Source organism: Rhinopithecus roxellana, chromosome 7 (assembly GCF_007565055.1).
Source record: "Rhinopithecus roxellana isolate Shanxi Qingling chromosome 7, ASM756505v1, whole genome shotgun sequence".
Lineage (NCBI taxonomy): Eukaryota > Metazoa > Chordata > Mammalia > Primates > Cercopithecidae > Rhinopithecus > Rhinopithecus roxellana.
Genome location: NC_044555.1, coordinates 1,969,398 through 1,986,974, shown reverse-complemented (window position 1 = coordinate 1,986,974; position 17,577 = coordinate 1,969,398). Strand labels below are relative to the sequence as shown.

The following is a 17,577-nucleotide window of genomic DNA, read 5'->3' as shown; positions in this document are numbered from 1 at the left end:
CTACCTTACGTTCTTATCCCTCCATTCTAATAAAAATATGAAGCCTCACATCCACCTAGAATATGATTTTGTCTTAATGGTTAGCATTGGCAGTGATTCTTTTATCTTCTGCTGTATTAAAAAAAAAAAAAAAAGGAATAAATGCAGGATTATAATCATAGATGAAAATCCAAGTGGCATAGACCAAAGGAAATGACAAGCATATTTAAGTCATTTACTCACTGGCTTCCGAAGCAGTTCCAAGTCAGATGTAAACCTGAGGTTGTCCCTAAGCAAGTTCATTATGGTTGACTTGCTAAAGCAAGGTCTTGTTTTAGATGGAAGTGACAATGGGCAAAACAAATAGAGCTTGAATAGAAGTTATTTTCACTATTGGAAGATTGTATATTATGAAAAGTTACTTCCAAAGGACCTTTAATTTTGTTTGAACCTAAGAAATTTCCCTTTTACTTGCAAATGCTGTTTGAAGTGTATTTCTTTAACACATGAACAAACAATGGAGACACAGATCCACAAAATCTACAAGGAGACTTCCAATCCCAGTGAATATCATCCATCCATAGGTGTCTTTGTTTCCAGATCATCATTCTCTCCTCACATAAACAGTCAAAACTTTTGTAATGTCTTCTTTATAAAACCCAAAACATAATTATGATAAAGTAGTCCCAAGTAACAAAGAGGAAAGGATTATAACTCTCTGGTATATGCCATATCTACAGTTTTTAGAATATTCATATTTCATGACCTATATAGGACACATACTATTTTTGTTTCTATTACATTGGAGTTTAAAGGTACTTGAGTTTCATTTGTATTTTTGGTTAAATGTCAAAAGAAAGAGTGAAGAAAAGACCTCAGTGTCTCAACTCCCTTCTTACCTTCATGAAGTGATTGCAAAGTGTTCAGTTCTTATTCTTTTGTGTTGAGGAGACTGCACTGCAAGTGTGCAGTAATACTTATTTTATTACATAGAACAAAGTTTCACATTTGTTAATGGGGCACAAAAGAGAGTTTGTCAGTTTTACCTTTTTCCATTGACTTTTTTTTTTATTTTTTGTTTGTTTGTTTGTTTGTTTTAAATAGAGACAGAGTCTCACTGTGTTGCCCAGGCTGCTCTCAAATTCCTGACATCAAACAGTTCTCCCACCTCGGCTTCCCAAGGAGCTGGGATTACTGGCATGAGCGACCACATCCGGCCTGTTTTTTACTGAAGTATAATATTTGTACATATTTATGGAGTACATGCGATATTTTGTTGCATACACAGAATGTTTAATGATCAAGTCAGGGTATTTAGAGTATTCATTATCTCATGTATTTATCATTTCTATGTGCGAGGCACATTTCAAGTAATTCTTCTAGTCAGCTTTTAAAAAGATACACAGTAGGCCGGGCGTGGTGGCTCACGCTTGTAATCCAAGCACTTTTGGGAGTCCGAGGTGGGCGGATCATGAGGTCAGGAGTTCGAGACCAGCCTGGCCAATATGGTGAAACCCTGTCTCTACTAAAAATACAAAAATTAGCTGGACGTGGTGGCACATGCCTGTAGTCCCAGCTACTCAGGAGGCTGAGGCAGAGGAATCGTTTGAACCTGGGAGGCAGAGGTTGCAGTGAGCCAAGATCGTGCCACTGCACTTCAGCCTGGGCAACAGAGCGAGACTCCATCTCAAAAAAAAAAAAAAAAAAAAAGATATACAGTATTTTTTTTTCTCCAAGGGTAATGATATAGATAAACTACTGTATGGAATTCGTCCCTTTAAAGAATGATTTCCTAATTACTAAGCTTGAGGAGTTTTTTTTGTTATTTATGAGCAAGTGAAATGAATTTATAATGGTGTTAAAAATGTAATTATGACCCTTTTCTTTAATATCTGTTTTGTATAAATGTAATTTTCCATTATTTGTTTTTGCTTTTATTAAGGTGAGGAAGATGTTCTCAGTCCTCCCCAGGACACAAGCACAGGGTTGGAGGAGGTGATGGAGCAACTCAACAACTCCTTCCCTAGTTCAAGAGGTAAGCTCCAATACCTAGAGGGGACTCAGATTTGCTGGGATCAGGCCACTCGCTTCCCTACCCAACTGGTGTGTGTATTTCCATCTGGAAGCCAACATGCGGTATCAGAATGGCAATTTGGGTCCATGGTGAAAAGATTTGATTTGTAAGTGTGAATTTCTGGTGTAGAGTATTCTGAATTCAAATATCTGTGAAGTCAACATGTTTCCAGAAATAAGAATACCACCTTCTATTTGTCAAGTATTTTACTTGCTTCACACATTAGTCTGAAGAGTTAATTATGAGGTGCACTTTACTGAAGAACAATTATTATGTGACTTTTACAGATGAGGAAATTAATGCCCTGATAGTGCCTTTACCAGGGACTTATGGCTACTACGTGCTACAGCAAGGCCTAGAACATGCCTACTGATCAGTGGTGGTAGAGATTCTGACTTGCAATCTGATGCCCTTTATATTTAAAAATTGTATCTTACTCCATCATTTAAATATAGGGACAACTAAATCTTCATAGAGTAGTTGGTTATTATTTTTTACTTCAAGAGAGGGAATACAGGCTTAGCAAAGAAAGACATTAATATTTTCCTTTTTCTTCATCACTTTGGCCTTGCGTATTTTGTTCCCATACAAAAACAGCATTTTACTACACAGAATTTTCCCACTGGCTTGCATGAGCTTCAGATGTCTTGCTTCATCCAAGATGATATTTTGCTACTACTGTTCGTTTCTGGGGGCATTTATTTGGTTTATTGCCCTCACATAAAACAAAGTCACTGTCTCGCCTTCCTTCAACGAATAAAAAGGATGGTGGCAGTCGCCTGTGATCAAATAGAAGGAAAGCCTAGAGAAACAAAAGGGAGAAAACACAGGCTTTGTGGCCAGTGATTGGCACCTCTAATGGGCAGCCTGGGAGGGACAGGCAGCAGGAAATCTGGGCTGTTTGTTCCTCTCCATAAGGGCAATGAGGAGGGTGTATTGAGTAGTGTGTTTTTCCTATCTTTTTGTTCAGTGTCAGTTAACAATGGCCATTTCCTAGCTATTTGATGTGCAAGTAAACGTTGTGCAGTGCACATTAAAAGCAATAATGTTCTGGTAAAGCGTTGCTAAGGAACCGTCAGGGGAAGCTAATTTTAAATGTCTGCACCAGCCATCTTTTCACTGCTGAGTGCCACTGATGTGTTGATTTTAACAGATAAAAATCTTATCTGTCTTCCACCCACCTCCACATCCCCCACCACCACCCGCATCCCCATCCTGACTATCTTAGGTATCTCCTCCTTCTAGATGTCATAATTCATAATGAGAAGATCATACACAGGCTTGACAGAATCAAGTGCTTTCACCTTTCTCCTCATTACTGTGTCCTGCCCGCTTTTACTAGCACCTACTACGTACCAGTGGAGGTAGTAGGGATAAAAAGAAGAAATGACAAGTTCCTTGCCTTCAAGGTACTTACAGTCAATTGCGGATACAGAATTCCAAAGAAATTCAAATCACAATACAATCATTGATTACTGTATGATCCTGGCCCCTTGAACTGGTAGCTTGTTTACCTGCTCTGGAAAGTTGGTGGCTGCCCTGTTGGCACCCTGGGCATTTCTTCCACATCTAAACAAGAGGTCAGCAGAGACGAAGTTACAGCAAGGCTCATGACTCTGCTTCTTCATAGGCAGCCTTGACTTCCTAGACTCCTTTTTGTACCTGAGTCTCTGGTCCACCCTAATTAGCTGTAAGGTGAAATCCTTTGCACCATCTCCCTGCGTCCCACTTTTAGAGTCCTTAAAGCTAGATACCACATGGGTGTAGAAGAAGCTTCCTGGAAGACTAGAAGTATACTTCCTCTGATAAGGTATTTAGCAGTCAGTATCTCTGATGTTGATTTACTTACTTGTATGGAAACTTGGGAAACTCAATTCAGGCCACCTGGATAGTGTTTACTAAATTAGTGCTTACGGAAGAATTTCAGGCCTTAAGTGCTGATTTAAGTTCTCAAATGTGAGATAAGGAGGCCTTGTCCAATACCAATTCCATTAACTTAGGTTTCTGCTTATTCAGTGGTACCTTGTGGCCTGAGAGAATTAATTCACATTCTTAAAAAACAAAACAATTAAATAAACAAAAAACACAACGAGAGAGTAGCTAAGGTGTTGGAAAATCTGGCCGATCATTCTGTAATACTGTGATCTTGGCATTTCCTCATGTTTTGCTACTTTGAGCTAACTTAGCCTTTCTTACAGGCCTTTTTCTCCCCAAATTCAAGTGGACAAGTTTCATTATTGTAAAAATTAGGCTAATTATTGATGCACTCAAAAAAGTGGTTTTTGGATGCTTTATTTCCAACTGAAAGCTTTTTTTTTTAAATTTTGAAAAACAGCAGATGTGTGTGTATGTGTATACACACACACATATATAGTCAAGTTTGGCAGGAACATCTTACCAGTTGGTAGATGTGTTCGGCTGATATTAAGCAGAAAATCTTGAGAATCTTAACATCTTGGGATTACAAAGTCTCTCAAATGGAAGAGCCTTGAAAGGTCATTTTAACGTTTTTGACATCCAGGACAGCGACTTTTGACTCTGTTTTGATGGTTATCCATATCAGAGAAACATTTTACATCACAAACTGGGGTAAAGATACAAATTATACATGTGTTTATGTACACACATGTATATATACACCCACCATATGTACACATACACACGTTTACAGTCACATATGCATACAAAGATCAGAAACAAAAGTTTCATCAAGTGATGCCTTCCATACTACATACAATGCATGCTGTTTTTCCGTTTTATTTATTTAAAAACAAAATGTTGGTTGCAACCCACTAAATGGATTTTCTGAACCAGTGGTTTAAAAATACTGATCTATCCGATCTCAGTTTTTCTTGCCTAGGTGAATTATCTTTCAAAAAAATTTAAATTTTAAGATTTTTGCCATGGAAGTTTCTGCCAAGACATTGCTAATGTCTCAGAGACCTTTATAGTTTTATTCTAACACTACCATCCATGCTCTCATTGTTGTGTTACAAAAAACAAAGTTCATGGTTGCCACAGCTGTTTTGGACAGCTGTTTGAGTAACTCAAAACAGATGTGAGAGCCAGAGGTCTGACATTTAGTGGAAATGTGCTATTAAATACCACCTCATGGTTTACTTAACCCTGCTAGATAATTGCCCACAGAGGAAAAGCCGTTTTTTAAAAAAACTTAAGCTTTTCATAAATATAAAGTATATAGATAGGTAAGCTATTGTGTACCTCAAATTTACAACTTTTCTGTTGCCCCTTGTCACAGAGTTGGACATGAAGGTGTCAGCTAACCTTTATCTTTTATTTTCACAAAGAGTACCCGGAAGCCAGGAAAAGTCAAGTGCCTTGTTTATGGCCATTCAGCAAGTTAAGTTAGGCTTCTAATCGTATCTTAATGGCTTTGCTAAACTGTTATCAAAATTAATAAAGGAGTTGCATGCTTCTCCGTTTAGTGATCAAGCGATGGCCAACACTAACTATCCTGCATAATAGGCAATACAAGCAGCAGTATATTCAAGATATGAATGTGTGAACATGTAGCTTTGTGATGATATCTTTCTGGTTGGTCTCTAGATGATATACTTAGTTGTTCACAAACACTTGGGTGATTTGAGTGGCTCAGTGTAACACTGAATATTAGCCAATTTCTCTCTAATCTATCTATCTCTAATCTCTTCCTTTGTAAGTATATGTGTAGAAGTTGAATTCTAGTGTAGTAAGTCATTATCTACTATAAGGTACTGTCTAAAGCTCTGCCATTCTATAGGAAAACTACATGGGTAGAATAAACAAATGTAATTTAAAAAATAACCCCATTAAGTGATTTGTCCATAAGTCCCTGATCATTTAGCAGACTAACAAAGATATTTTTTTTTTTGTATGTGCACTGATGAAAGAAATGCTCTCCTAGTCAGCAGTATGGTATTAGGCTCTCTAAAATGTGGTACCACTTTATATAGATGAATGAATAATAGGAGCCAAGATAATAATCCAGAAAGCAGTTAGCAGTGCTACTATTTCTGCTGCCTATACAATCTCTTGCCTGCTGACCTGTGCCACATTATTTTTATCCCCACCAGCCCATGCCATCCTCTTTTTTTCATACCATCCCCTCTCAAGCCCACATACATTCTATCAAATACCCCTAAATTACCAACCCAACAGCTTTGTAAAACCTGCCATCTTTTAAAATTAAAATCTTATTCTGTGGTTCTTTTATGGAAGAGCAACATAAAGAACAAAGGCAGATAGAAATATCGTGTACCCTTTTTCAGGCACCGTTCTGTTTCCTATATGTTTCCACAAAGGATTAGAGCAGTTATCCCTTTAATCCAGGACTAGCAAACTACATACAGCCCATATGCCAAATCTGGCCCACTATCTGTTTTTATAAATAAAGTTTTATTGGAACATAGTCACACCCATTCATTTACATGTTGCCTGTAGTTGCTTTCTCATTACCAGGACAGAGCAGTTGCAGCAATGTTGAATAGTTGGTACAGAGACTGTGGGCTTGGAAAGTCTAAAATATTTACTCTCTGGCCCTTTATGGGGAAAATTTGCCAGTCCCTGCTTTACACTATTATTTTGTTGTCCATTCTGACTCATTACATGTATAGAGCCACAGGCTTCTGTGCTGATCAGCTTTCAGCTGAACAAGATTATTGAGCTGAAATTGAATTGATTTATACATGTATATTCATATTCACCAAAGAGCCTGCAAGTGTGGCCATTTGAATTTTTTTGACTTGTTAAATAACAGAAATCCTAAAAAGGAACTCATTCTTCCTTAAGTATTTTAAACAGCCAGTGAATTAATATAAAAGAGGCTAAAAGCATGCAGAAACAGTACTGTCCTGCAATTCAACTCTAAAATAATGAATTACAATCAATAATGTCAATTTTATACTGCCCAAGGAAATTAGACTTCTCTGGACCTGACCAAGCCCTTTATTTAGACTTAGAACTGCCCCAGCACACTTCCCTTTTGTCTTGATTCATTTCCTGACAACATATCACATTGCCAGATGGACACTGTAACTGAAGGTCTACGGAAACTCATTTCCAAAAAAAAAAAAATATGTTTATAAAATAACACTTTTATCTAAAACTTTATTTATCAGTCAAGAACTTTTAAAAATGTTGTAACCAAGTAGTCTCTGTTTTGTCAGTGTAGAACTAGTCCTTATACGGTAGAAAATACAACTTGTTTTTAACTTTTTCTAAAGTGAAAAAAAAGGATCTTCCTTTTGTGATGTGTTAATGAGTACATGGCGACCCAAGTGATGAGGGAGGATTTTCAGTGATGAGGGAGGATTTTAGAAGAGATTAGAGTTAGCTTGGCTCTGGGAGGTCCATTTGCATACAATATGGTTTCTGAAGAAGGACCTGGAACATAACACAAGTCATTTGCTGCTACATATTAAGCAATAATCAATTGATACTGAGTCCTGAATATGGCTTAGTGTATAATTACTAAAGATATGTGACATTAAGCATTCTAAGAATCATCATTACATTCTGAAATACATAACCATAATTACATTCTAAATCACATGGCTTTCTAACAACTCTGTCCTTCCTAAAGATCTCAAGTTTTAAAAGTAGACCAAAGTTACGTGCCAAAACAAGTTACCCGCCTTTGGCATCCAAACTAAAGTGTGCCAGTGAAGGGCAAGTAACTTATAACACAGAAGGACTCTTGGTCATGATCCAACTACTACTTTACCAATTCACTTCAGCCAGTATTTATCAACTACCATTAGTGTCTATGTACAGTACAGGGTATTGGGGATAGAGAGGTGGATGAGCAACATGTGGACTCCGTCCTCAAGAGGCTTATAGTCTTACAGGGGAAGAGAATTGATTCTGCCACCAGACAGTATTATGAAACATAAAGATAGTTTTTAAAAAAAAACCTTGCTAAAGGAATCACAAAGAAGGGGTGAGTAATTCATACTGAGATTTCAGTCATCAAGGACAGAATGATGTTCTCCTCCCCAAATTATGGGAACATCATTTGGTATGGGTCTCCCACTAGTGACACCCACAGCTGAGGAGCTAGTACCCATTTTTCTCCCTCTTTTCCCTGGCTTGAAGAGCATCATAAATACCTGGCCCTTATGTGGTCAAGCTGAAAATCTGATACTCCTAAGAAATTGCTGAGTCATGTAGGAAATTCAGAAGGGAGAGGAGAAAGGGAGGGTTAAGAAAGAGAGGGAGAGAGGGAAGAAAAACTTAGAAACTATCTTTAAATGTATACTAGAAGTTTTGAACCCTAACCTTGAGTTTTGAAAGGTTTCTATTGGTATCGTAGCTCCACACTTCTTCATTCCAGACTAGTAGTTCTCAAATTGTTTCAGGGAGTTTTTTTTTTTTTTTTTTTTGAGACGGAGTCTTGCTCTGTTGCCCAGGCTGGAGTGCAGTGGCGCGATCTCGGCTCACTGCAAGCTCCGCCTCCCGGGTTTACGCCATTCTCCTGCCTCAGCCTCCCGAGTAGCTGGGACTACAGGCGCCTGCCACCTCGCCCTGTTAGGTTTTTTTTTTTTTTTTTTTTTTTTTTTTTTTGTATTTTTTAGTAGAGACGGGGTTTCACTGTGTTAGCCAGGATGCTCTACGATCTCCTGACCTCGTGATCCACCCGTTTCGGCCTCCCAAAGTGCTGGGATTACAGGCTTGAGCCACCGCGCCTGGCCTGTTTCAGGGAGTTTTTAATCTTCTTGGAGCCACTGAGAATGAGAATGATGGGGGGAGGGGAAAGGGAGATGCTGTACTGGATCTCTCACAGCTCTGCTTTAAACTGCTCCAAATATTGGAATTCCATATAAGATTGTTTTAGGAGATGTCTCATTGCTATAGTTAAAACAGTTTGAAAACCAAGGTTTTCAGTTTGAAGACCTTGGAGATAAAGGAAATTGAATGCCCAAGACATGCTATTGACATGTATGGTCAGAGGTCCCTACTTTTCTGTCCAATTATGACTTATCATAGAACACTTTCTCATCAGAATCTACTTTTGAAATACAAATAAATGCATACAGATGTAGGAATCTATGAATCAAGGCCAGTGGGTCTTTAGCCATTACCTCTTAAGGCTCCTGATATTTGTTGAATTGAGGAGGAAGCTGAAAGCTCATTCCTGGATCTGGCTCTGTGGCTTGCCCATTAGTGGGACTTACCTCTTCCCCTCGTCTGTTCTTTTCTATTTTCTCAAATGCCTCCAATTTCATCATGGACATGCTCAGCTTCTATCAGACAGAACAAATTCTCCCAAGAGGATGGAGTCCAGCCTCTATTTCGGGTTCTACCTTGCATTTGATGTGCAGACTTTGGGCACACAAAGTCAACTACTGTTTATGTTTCAATGTGCTGATTGTCAAGTCAAGAGTGAAGAGATTCTGAGATTTTTTTTTAACATTAAGTTTGAGTTGTCCTTGAAAACAATGCCCAATTTGTCAGATTTCTATCCTGTGCCAGTTTTCATCCAGTTTAATGCGTGAACTCTATGGATTTTATAAATGACGTCTTCTGGATCATGTTATCTGTTCACACTGATCTTAAGTGTATGTAAAGGTTATTTGACTAGATGTGTCTTTTGGGTTTTTTGTTTCTGTTTTTTTGTTTTTTTTTTTTTTTCCCCCAGCAGAGAATAAATGGTCATCTCAACATTTGTTTGGTAAAAGAAGCAAATTGATATGAAATTGTATATTTATGCATGTTTTTTTTCCCTTTCTGATATCTCTGCCTCTTCCTCTCTCTATTATTAAAGGAAGAAATACCCCTGGAAAGCCAATGAGAGAGGTTAGTGAGATTCAGGCTCACGGCCATGGCTTCTGTCTGTCTCATCCTGCTTTTTATGTTTGGCGTTTGTGTAAGAATTGTGTGTGTGCACGCGCATGTGTGTATTACACATTGTGTCATCATGTAAGGATGGTAGTCACCTCTCCACTTGCAGCTCATGAGGAACATTCCTCAAATGTTCATTGGCGTTGTCATCACCATGACGACAAGACTGGGGTTGGGGGAGCAAGAATCTCTTTAAAATGGCAATCTTTTCTAGTCCCTAGGTTGGAATCCTGCAGTTCATCATCTGTTGCCATTTGCAACACAAACAAAATCTTCAAAATAAATTTAGCCTTGAACATAACTGATGAGTCATAAAGCTTTCTTCCACTTCCAGGACCTTAGCATTTTCTGCCAGCGCCCTTAGTTTTTATTCTTCTGGGATGACTTCATTTTGCTTTTGTTTCCTTTTTTCTTGGTTCCTACGCTCTTTCTTTCCCATTTTAGCGAACATTTGTTGAGCACTTACTGTGTGCCAAGCATTGTTCTCAGCACTTGCCATCTTTTTCATCATGTCATCTTCATGACAAACCTGTGAGGTAGGTACTCTTATTAACCCCATTTTACAGATAAGGAGACTGAGTCAATGAGAGAGTAATCAGTGTGTCCCAGGTGACAGAGCCAGGATTTGGATCCAGGCAGTCTGCCTCCAGACCCACACTCTTAACTCTCTTGTGAAAGGCTTACATCATCTCAACGTACCCTTCAGAAGATGATCTTTTTTATTTGGTATCTGAAGCCATACAGAACAATAACCAGTTTGATTAAAAAACTAAATATTGGAGTCTTGAGAGTTTTTTTAAATGCCTATTTATGGGTTGAAAGGGATAGGGTGCAGTCTTATCACTGAATGTGGTTTGAGGTTTTACAGTGAAAGATGCTTCTTACTCCTATTCCACCAGGAATATTGTCTGAATATCAAATTACCTAATTAAGTGACTGCTGGGTGACAAAAAATGTTAACTGACAGCCCAAGTAAAAACAAGGTTGTCTTTACTAAGAATTTAATCTGCAGGTAGGAGAAAAGGAAAGCTCTCCCATGGGATGGCAGTGTTCTGGGAGACAGGCTGGATGGGTGGAGAGTCCTTCTTATATGAGAAGATTCTGGACTCCTTAGCAATAGGATGGACTAGAGTGACCACTGATTCATTTAAACACAGGAGTCATAATGAAAACTCTGCCAACATCGTGCCATACAAGTCTAATCAATTTAATGATCCTTCAGTGTGTCTGTGCCAGTGCCTCCTTCCAAGGCTTTGGGCAGTGGGGCCAGGGAGGGAATGTAGGCTGGGAGGAGAAGTTGAGGAAACCTGACTTGGTGAAGCATTGAATGCTCCTGATGGTTTGCCTGGTTCATGTACTTCGTATGTGAGACTTCTTGGGTTCATTCTTATGGTAAGTGCCCCTTAAAATTTTTCATTTTAACTTTTTGTAGAAAAATGCACCATAATTTTGATCACTTTAAACATGTTTCATTCACAAATGAATTTTAGAAAAGGCTAGCATGTGTAATTGAAGTGATATAGGCATTTGCAGACTTGACTACCTGAGGTGTATGGTGTTCAGACAAGTTTCCAGAAGCCAAAGAATCAAAACAATAATGACCTTTTTTAATGCTATGAAAATATCCCAAATGTACAGTAGACCAGATTTTTTTCAGAGATTATAGAGAAGAAAAGATAAGCAAATTTCACTGTAGTATTCTGGCTTTGCACTGGCCAATTGAATGCTAACAGTTTATTTGGGAATTGTATTTTTAAAAATTAGAGCACCAGATTGCTATTGAGGTCTTGGATCTTTGCCAGAAAGTCTCAATTCCAATCACTGTGGAAAACAATTCCCTCAGGCACTGGTGGCGTGTAAGACTAAATGTGTTGCAGTTAGTGCCAACTTGGAAAAAACAAACAACTGCTAATGTTCAAGGCATAGTGCCTTTGTGTTCAATAATCCTTGCTTAAGAATGGATTAAATTAATTCTATAGATACAGTTTTCTGTCACCTTGTGCATGAAGGTGATTGCAAAGGCCTGAATCCTGGCTGCTTTTCAGTACCTCTCATACTTCATAGTATGAGATTGTAATTTTGACTTTAGAAAAATCTGTCAGGTAAAATTAATGACCTCCCGAATGCTCTGCCTTACACACATGGATAATAGAACTAGGATACAAATCTACTTTCTATATTCATGTCACAGTGCAGTCTTACCCCTCCAATGGATTAAACTATGATTCTTTGGGGCAGTAGTTTGTAAAAGAGATTGACTTCTTTTTTCTGGATCTAATGAAAAACTCCATGGAAAAAAATTAGAATTATTATTCTGGTAAAGCAGGTATTTAGTGAAGTAACCAAAGGCGTAATATAGATGATGAGGTGACTCTAAAAGTTATTTTTAAAGCACAAAGACGGCCACAAGGTCATTTGTGAAAATGCAGCAGTTTAAACCAGTTAAAGGCCACCCAACTTTCTGTGGGAGTGTGCATGGTTCATTAAGAATAATGAACCTTGTTTTCCCTGGCAGATTTTTAAATAGCAGATACCCCTAGAACTTATGCTTCTTGAGACACTCAAAAATTTTCCTTCCAGGTAGTAACTGAACACCATTTCAAGGAAGAGAAGCACCGCTCGCTTGACTAGATAATCTATAAATGCATTTACTTGTTTTACTATATTTTGAACTGCCATCTACATCCCCTAGCACACAGCCTAAAAAGACACTTTTTGATTATCGATAAGCTGACAGGAAAAAAATGAGTTTTCCCCCCTTTTTCGTTGATGTTTTGTAATATGTTTTCTAGCTACTGTGGGTCATGAGAAATACTTCGAATTACATTCAGGCATCAGGTTGTAAAGGTCTTGGGCTTTGTTTTGACTGATTTTGTTAATAACTGTAAAGATTGCTAGTAATTAAAAATTCGTAGTCCATCTATTTTCAGTTTATGCATGAATAATTATGCAGATTTCCCAGGGTTGCTGGACAGTCAAAAATAGATACAGGGGAAGCCCTCCAGCTTGGTAGCAGCAGTTACAGTATTTGTACTTTGAGCTCTAAGGAGCAGCAAAGGCCCCACTGTGTCATCTTCCTGTGGTTTTTATGGCACAGAAAGCCAAAAATGATTTCAGTTCTTCACTGAGGGCTGCCAAACTATTGGTCCACTTTATGAATAGTGCATATGCTGTGTTAAAAATGTTTATACTTGCAGTCTCAACCAAAATCCAAAGCGATTTTCTAAAATATAATTCTCCATGAAATTCTTTGCACTAATAAAGCACAAAAAGATATACAAACTTGGTCACCTTAATAGAAATGCCTGAATAATATTAAACAAGTCTTCAATTGATCTGGTGCCATCACTGTGTAAGTGCCTGCCCATGTAATCCTCTTCAGATCCTCCCATATTTTGTAGAGAAGATAAGATAGATATATCTCTTGAAATAAATATTAAAACAATACTCTCCCTAGTCTATCTTTAATTTTTATTGGGATTTTAACAATTATTATGGGAAGCTGTAAAGTTGATACATGGCAAAGTAGTAACAGCCTAGTAAAGCATTTCAGTTCCAAAGACAATACTTGAATAGTGGAAGGATTTACCACTGTGCAATAATTAAAATTAATTAGTCATATAAAACTATGGGACATAGATGAAAAGGCAAGCCATAAAGTATGTTTCAGATTATCTTACGGCAAATCTGAATTTTGCTACAAAGTACCCAGGGACATTATGCTGTTCTTTTTCTCCATGCTGGGAGATTTGTGCTAGGTCATGCTGCATTATTATTAAAAGGCTATCGTGATAGTTAGTTAACCCTCATTTAGGAGGAGATCTAAGATGGATTCACAGAATACCCAAATGCATACAATATATGTTGGTCACCTTATAATTAGGCTCTAATTTGGAATGGGAAGTAAGTTTTATTCTGAGGTGTCCTAATTCAAATGTTAATAGTGCACCAAAAGGTCAATTCAAGAGTTTGTTTTTCAACCCAAGTAAAAGCAGAGAGAAAATAGCCACCTCCACCACAGCCTCAGAAGCAAGCCAACAGCCTGAAACAGCTTTGAAATGAAAATTTCAGCTCTGAAATGAAAATTCGTGTGATGGGGGTGATATTGGAGGTAATGGTGTGGTAGTTGTGAGGGTGACAGAGGCAGTGATGGTGGTTTGATAGTAAAAAACATTAGTACAAGTAGAGAGAGAGTAAGTAATCACTCATAGTCAAGGTGGAAAAGATGTATCCCATCATGGAATATTCCTGTTCTGAGAGAAATCTTGTGCTTATCTGTGGAATTCTTTTGATATATATTTACATTGGGAACATGAGTGTAGCTTGACATTTTTCCATTTAAACACCAGTAGCCTGCTCCAACATTAAGCTGATACTAACAAACAACGTGTAATGGCTTCATTAACAAGGCTTTGCTTCTTCCTGGAAACTGGTGAAAATCAAACCTTGTTGTGTATACCCTCGATGCAGCTTCTGTGTTGTCTTCACCCACAAATGGGGAATGATTTCCCAAATGGCAAAGAAACAGAGTGATGCTATCTGCACCTGTTGTAAAGTCTGTTTGTCTGTCTTTGTTTTCCAGGACACAATGTAGGAAGTCTTTTCCACATGGCAGATGATTTGGGCAGAGCGATGGAGTCCTTAGTATCAGTCATGACAGATGAAGAAGGAGCAGAATAAATGTTTTACAACTCCTGATTCCCGCATGGTTTTTATAATATTCATACAACAAAGAGGATTAGACAGTAAGAGTTTACAAGAAATAAATCTATATTTTTGTGAAGGGTAGTGGTACTATACTGTAGATTTCAGTAGTTTCTAAGTCTGTTATTGTTTTGTTAACAATGGCAGGTTTTACACGTCTATGCAATTGTACAAAAAAGTTATAAGAAAACTACATGTAAAATCTTGATAGCTAAATAACTTGCCATTTCTTTATATGGAACGCATTTTGGGTTGTTTAAAAATTTATAACAGTTATAAAGAAAGATTGTAAACTAAAGTGTGCTTTATAAAAAAAAGTTGTTTATAAAAACCCCTAAAAACAAACACACACACACACACACACACACACACACACACACACACACACATACACACAACTTTGAGGCAGCGCATTGTTTTGCATCCTTTGGTGTGCTATCCATATGAAATTCATGGCTTTTTCTTTGTTTGCATATTAAAGATAGATAGGACTTCCTCTAACACCACCAGATGACTACTTCACACTGCTCATTTGAGAATTGTCAACGACTACTTCACACTGTCAACTGAGTGGGGCGGGCTGTGAGTTTTCATTTTATATATCTATATAAGTATATAAATACTATAGTTATATAGATAGATATGAATTTCTATGGACTTTTTCCATTTTTTAAATGTTCGTGTCACTTCCTAATAGAAAGAAAGAAATTACTTCTAGTCATCCAGGCTTACCTGCTTGGTCTAGAATGGATTTTTCCCTGGAGCCGGAAGCCAGAAGGAAACTACCACACTAAAACATTGTCTACAGCTCCAGATGTTCCTCATTTTAAACTTTCCACTGACAACTAGAGTATTGAATTTTTTTTAAAGGGAACATGTGAATGAATACACAGGACTTATTGTATCACAGTAATCGGCTGGTTGATTGATGATTGATATAATTCATTCAGCTTCCTGCTGCTGGCAATGCCACGATTTAGATTTAATGATGCTTCAGTGGAAATCAGAAGGTATTCTGACCTTCTGAGCATCCAAAGGTATTTTTCACTCCCAAGCAGTAGCAGGATGATGACAGGGCTGGAGGGCTATGGATTCCCAGCCCATCCCTGTGAAGGTGTAGGCCACTCTTTAACTGAAGGACTGGATGATTGTTCATAATACATAAAGTTCTCTGCAATTAATTACAACTAAATTATTATGCCCTCTTCTTACAGTCAAAAGGAAGTGGGTGGTTTTGTTTTTGTTGCTGTTTTTTTAGCTCTATTTTTCCATGCTGGATGAGTTTTTAAATGCCACAAGACAATTTAAAATAAACTTTGGGAAAAGGTGTAAGACAGTAGCCCCATCACATTTGTGATACTGACAAGTATCAACCCAGAAGCCCATGAACTGTTTCCCTCCTTTGCATTTCTCTGCGAGTAATTCCACACAGGTTTGTAAGTAAGACGGTAAATGGATTCAAATGTTACAAAAGTAAAAGCTACTCCAAACCCTTCTTGGGGGATTAGACAGGTTAAATATATAAACAAACAAACAAACAAACACTGCTCAAAAATTGGAGAAAAGCTCAAGAGGAAAAGCTAAGGACTGGTAGGGAAAAGCTAAGGACTGGTAGGAAAAAGCTTTACTCTTTCATGCCATGTTATTCCTCTTTGATTTTTTAAATCATTCATTCAATAGCCATCACCGTGTGACCTATAATTTTGCAAATCTGTTACCTCTGACATCAAGTGTAATTAGCTTTTGGAGAGTGGGTTTTGTCCATTATTTTGTTAATAATAATTAACATCAAACACGGCTTCTCATGCTATTTCTACCTCACTTTGGTTTTGGGATGTTCCTGATAATCGTGCACACCTGAGTTCACAGCTTCACCGCTTGTCTATTGCGTGATTTTCTTTCTTTTTCCTTTATAATTTTCAAAAGAAAACCCAAAGCTCCAAGGTAACATATTACATGAAGATTTGGTTTTTGTCTTGCATTTTTTTTTTCCTTTATGTGATGCTGGACCTTTCCTTTCTTTACCCAAGGACTTTTAAAACAAACTAAGATTTAAAACAAGGGGTTACTTTACATCCTACTAAGAAGTTTAAGTTTCATTCTAAAATCAGAGGTAAATAGAGTGCATAATTTTGTTTTAATCTTTTTGTTTTTTCTTTTAGACATTAGTTCTGGAGTGAGTCTATCAATCATAATATTTGAATAAAAATTGAGAGCTTTATTGCTGCATTTTAAGCATAATTTGGACATTATTTCGTGTTGTGTTCTCTATAACCACCAAGTATTAAACTGTAAATCATAATCAATGTAACTGAAACATAAACATCACATGGCATGTTTTGTCATTGTTTTCAGGTACTGAGTTCTTACTTGAGTGAGTATCATAATATATTATGTTTTAACACCAACACTGTAACATTTACTAATTATTTTTTTAAACTTCAGTTCTACTGCATTTTCACAACATATCAGACTTCACCAAATATATGCCTTACTATTGTATTATAGTACTGCTTTACTGTGTATCTCAATAAAGCACGCAGTTATGTTACAAAAAAGTGTTGACTGGACTGCAGTACTTTATTTTAATTTAGTTATTTACTTTTTAAATAGGTAATACATGCATATGAGTAAAAAACTATAATCTAGAAAGACAGTGAAAAGACTCCCAACTACCCTTTCCCCCATATCATCCTCATTGCCCTGAGTAGACATTAATTTCTTATTTAGTCTTCCAAAGTGTCTTTATTACTATATAAGCAATTAAAAAAAATATATGTTCCTTTTTTTTCCTCTTATTTCACAGGATATAGCATTCTCTGTACCCAGTTATGTGCCTTACTTGTTTAAATTTAAATATGGACTCAAGAAATCTTTCTTTCATTTAAATATAAAAAATGCTTTCTCATTCTTTTTTATAGCTGTATAATATTTCATTATATGTTCACAGGCTATTTTATTTAAGCAATTCCCTTTGGTGG

General features: G+C 37.3%; 1 protein-coding gene across 5 annotated transcripts in view; it reads left to right on the top strand.

The window, feature by feature from the left end:
- The window catches only part of DMD (dystrophin), a 2,245,117-nt gene extending 2,227,961 nt beyond the window's left edge, over window positions 1–17,156 (top strand). For 2 of the 5 annotated variants that reach the window (XM_030933725.1, XM_010376799.2), the window contains 3 exons: window positions 1,922–2,014; window positions 9,816–9,847; window positions 14,475–17,156. In XM_030933725.1, the coding sequence (XP_030789585.1) occupies window positions 1,922–2,014; window positions 9,816–9,847; window positions 14,475–14,486 (137 nt within the window). In that variant the 3' untranslated portion in view covers window positions 14,487–17,156. The remainder of the gene's footprint in view (window positions 1–1,921; window positions 2,015–9,815; window positions 9,848–14,474) is intronic. The other 3 variants (XM_030933724.1, XM_010376798.2, XM_030933726.1) reach the window with 2 other exon arrangements.
- The last annotated feature ends 421 nt before the right edge of the window (window positions 17,157–17,577 follow it).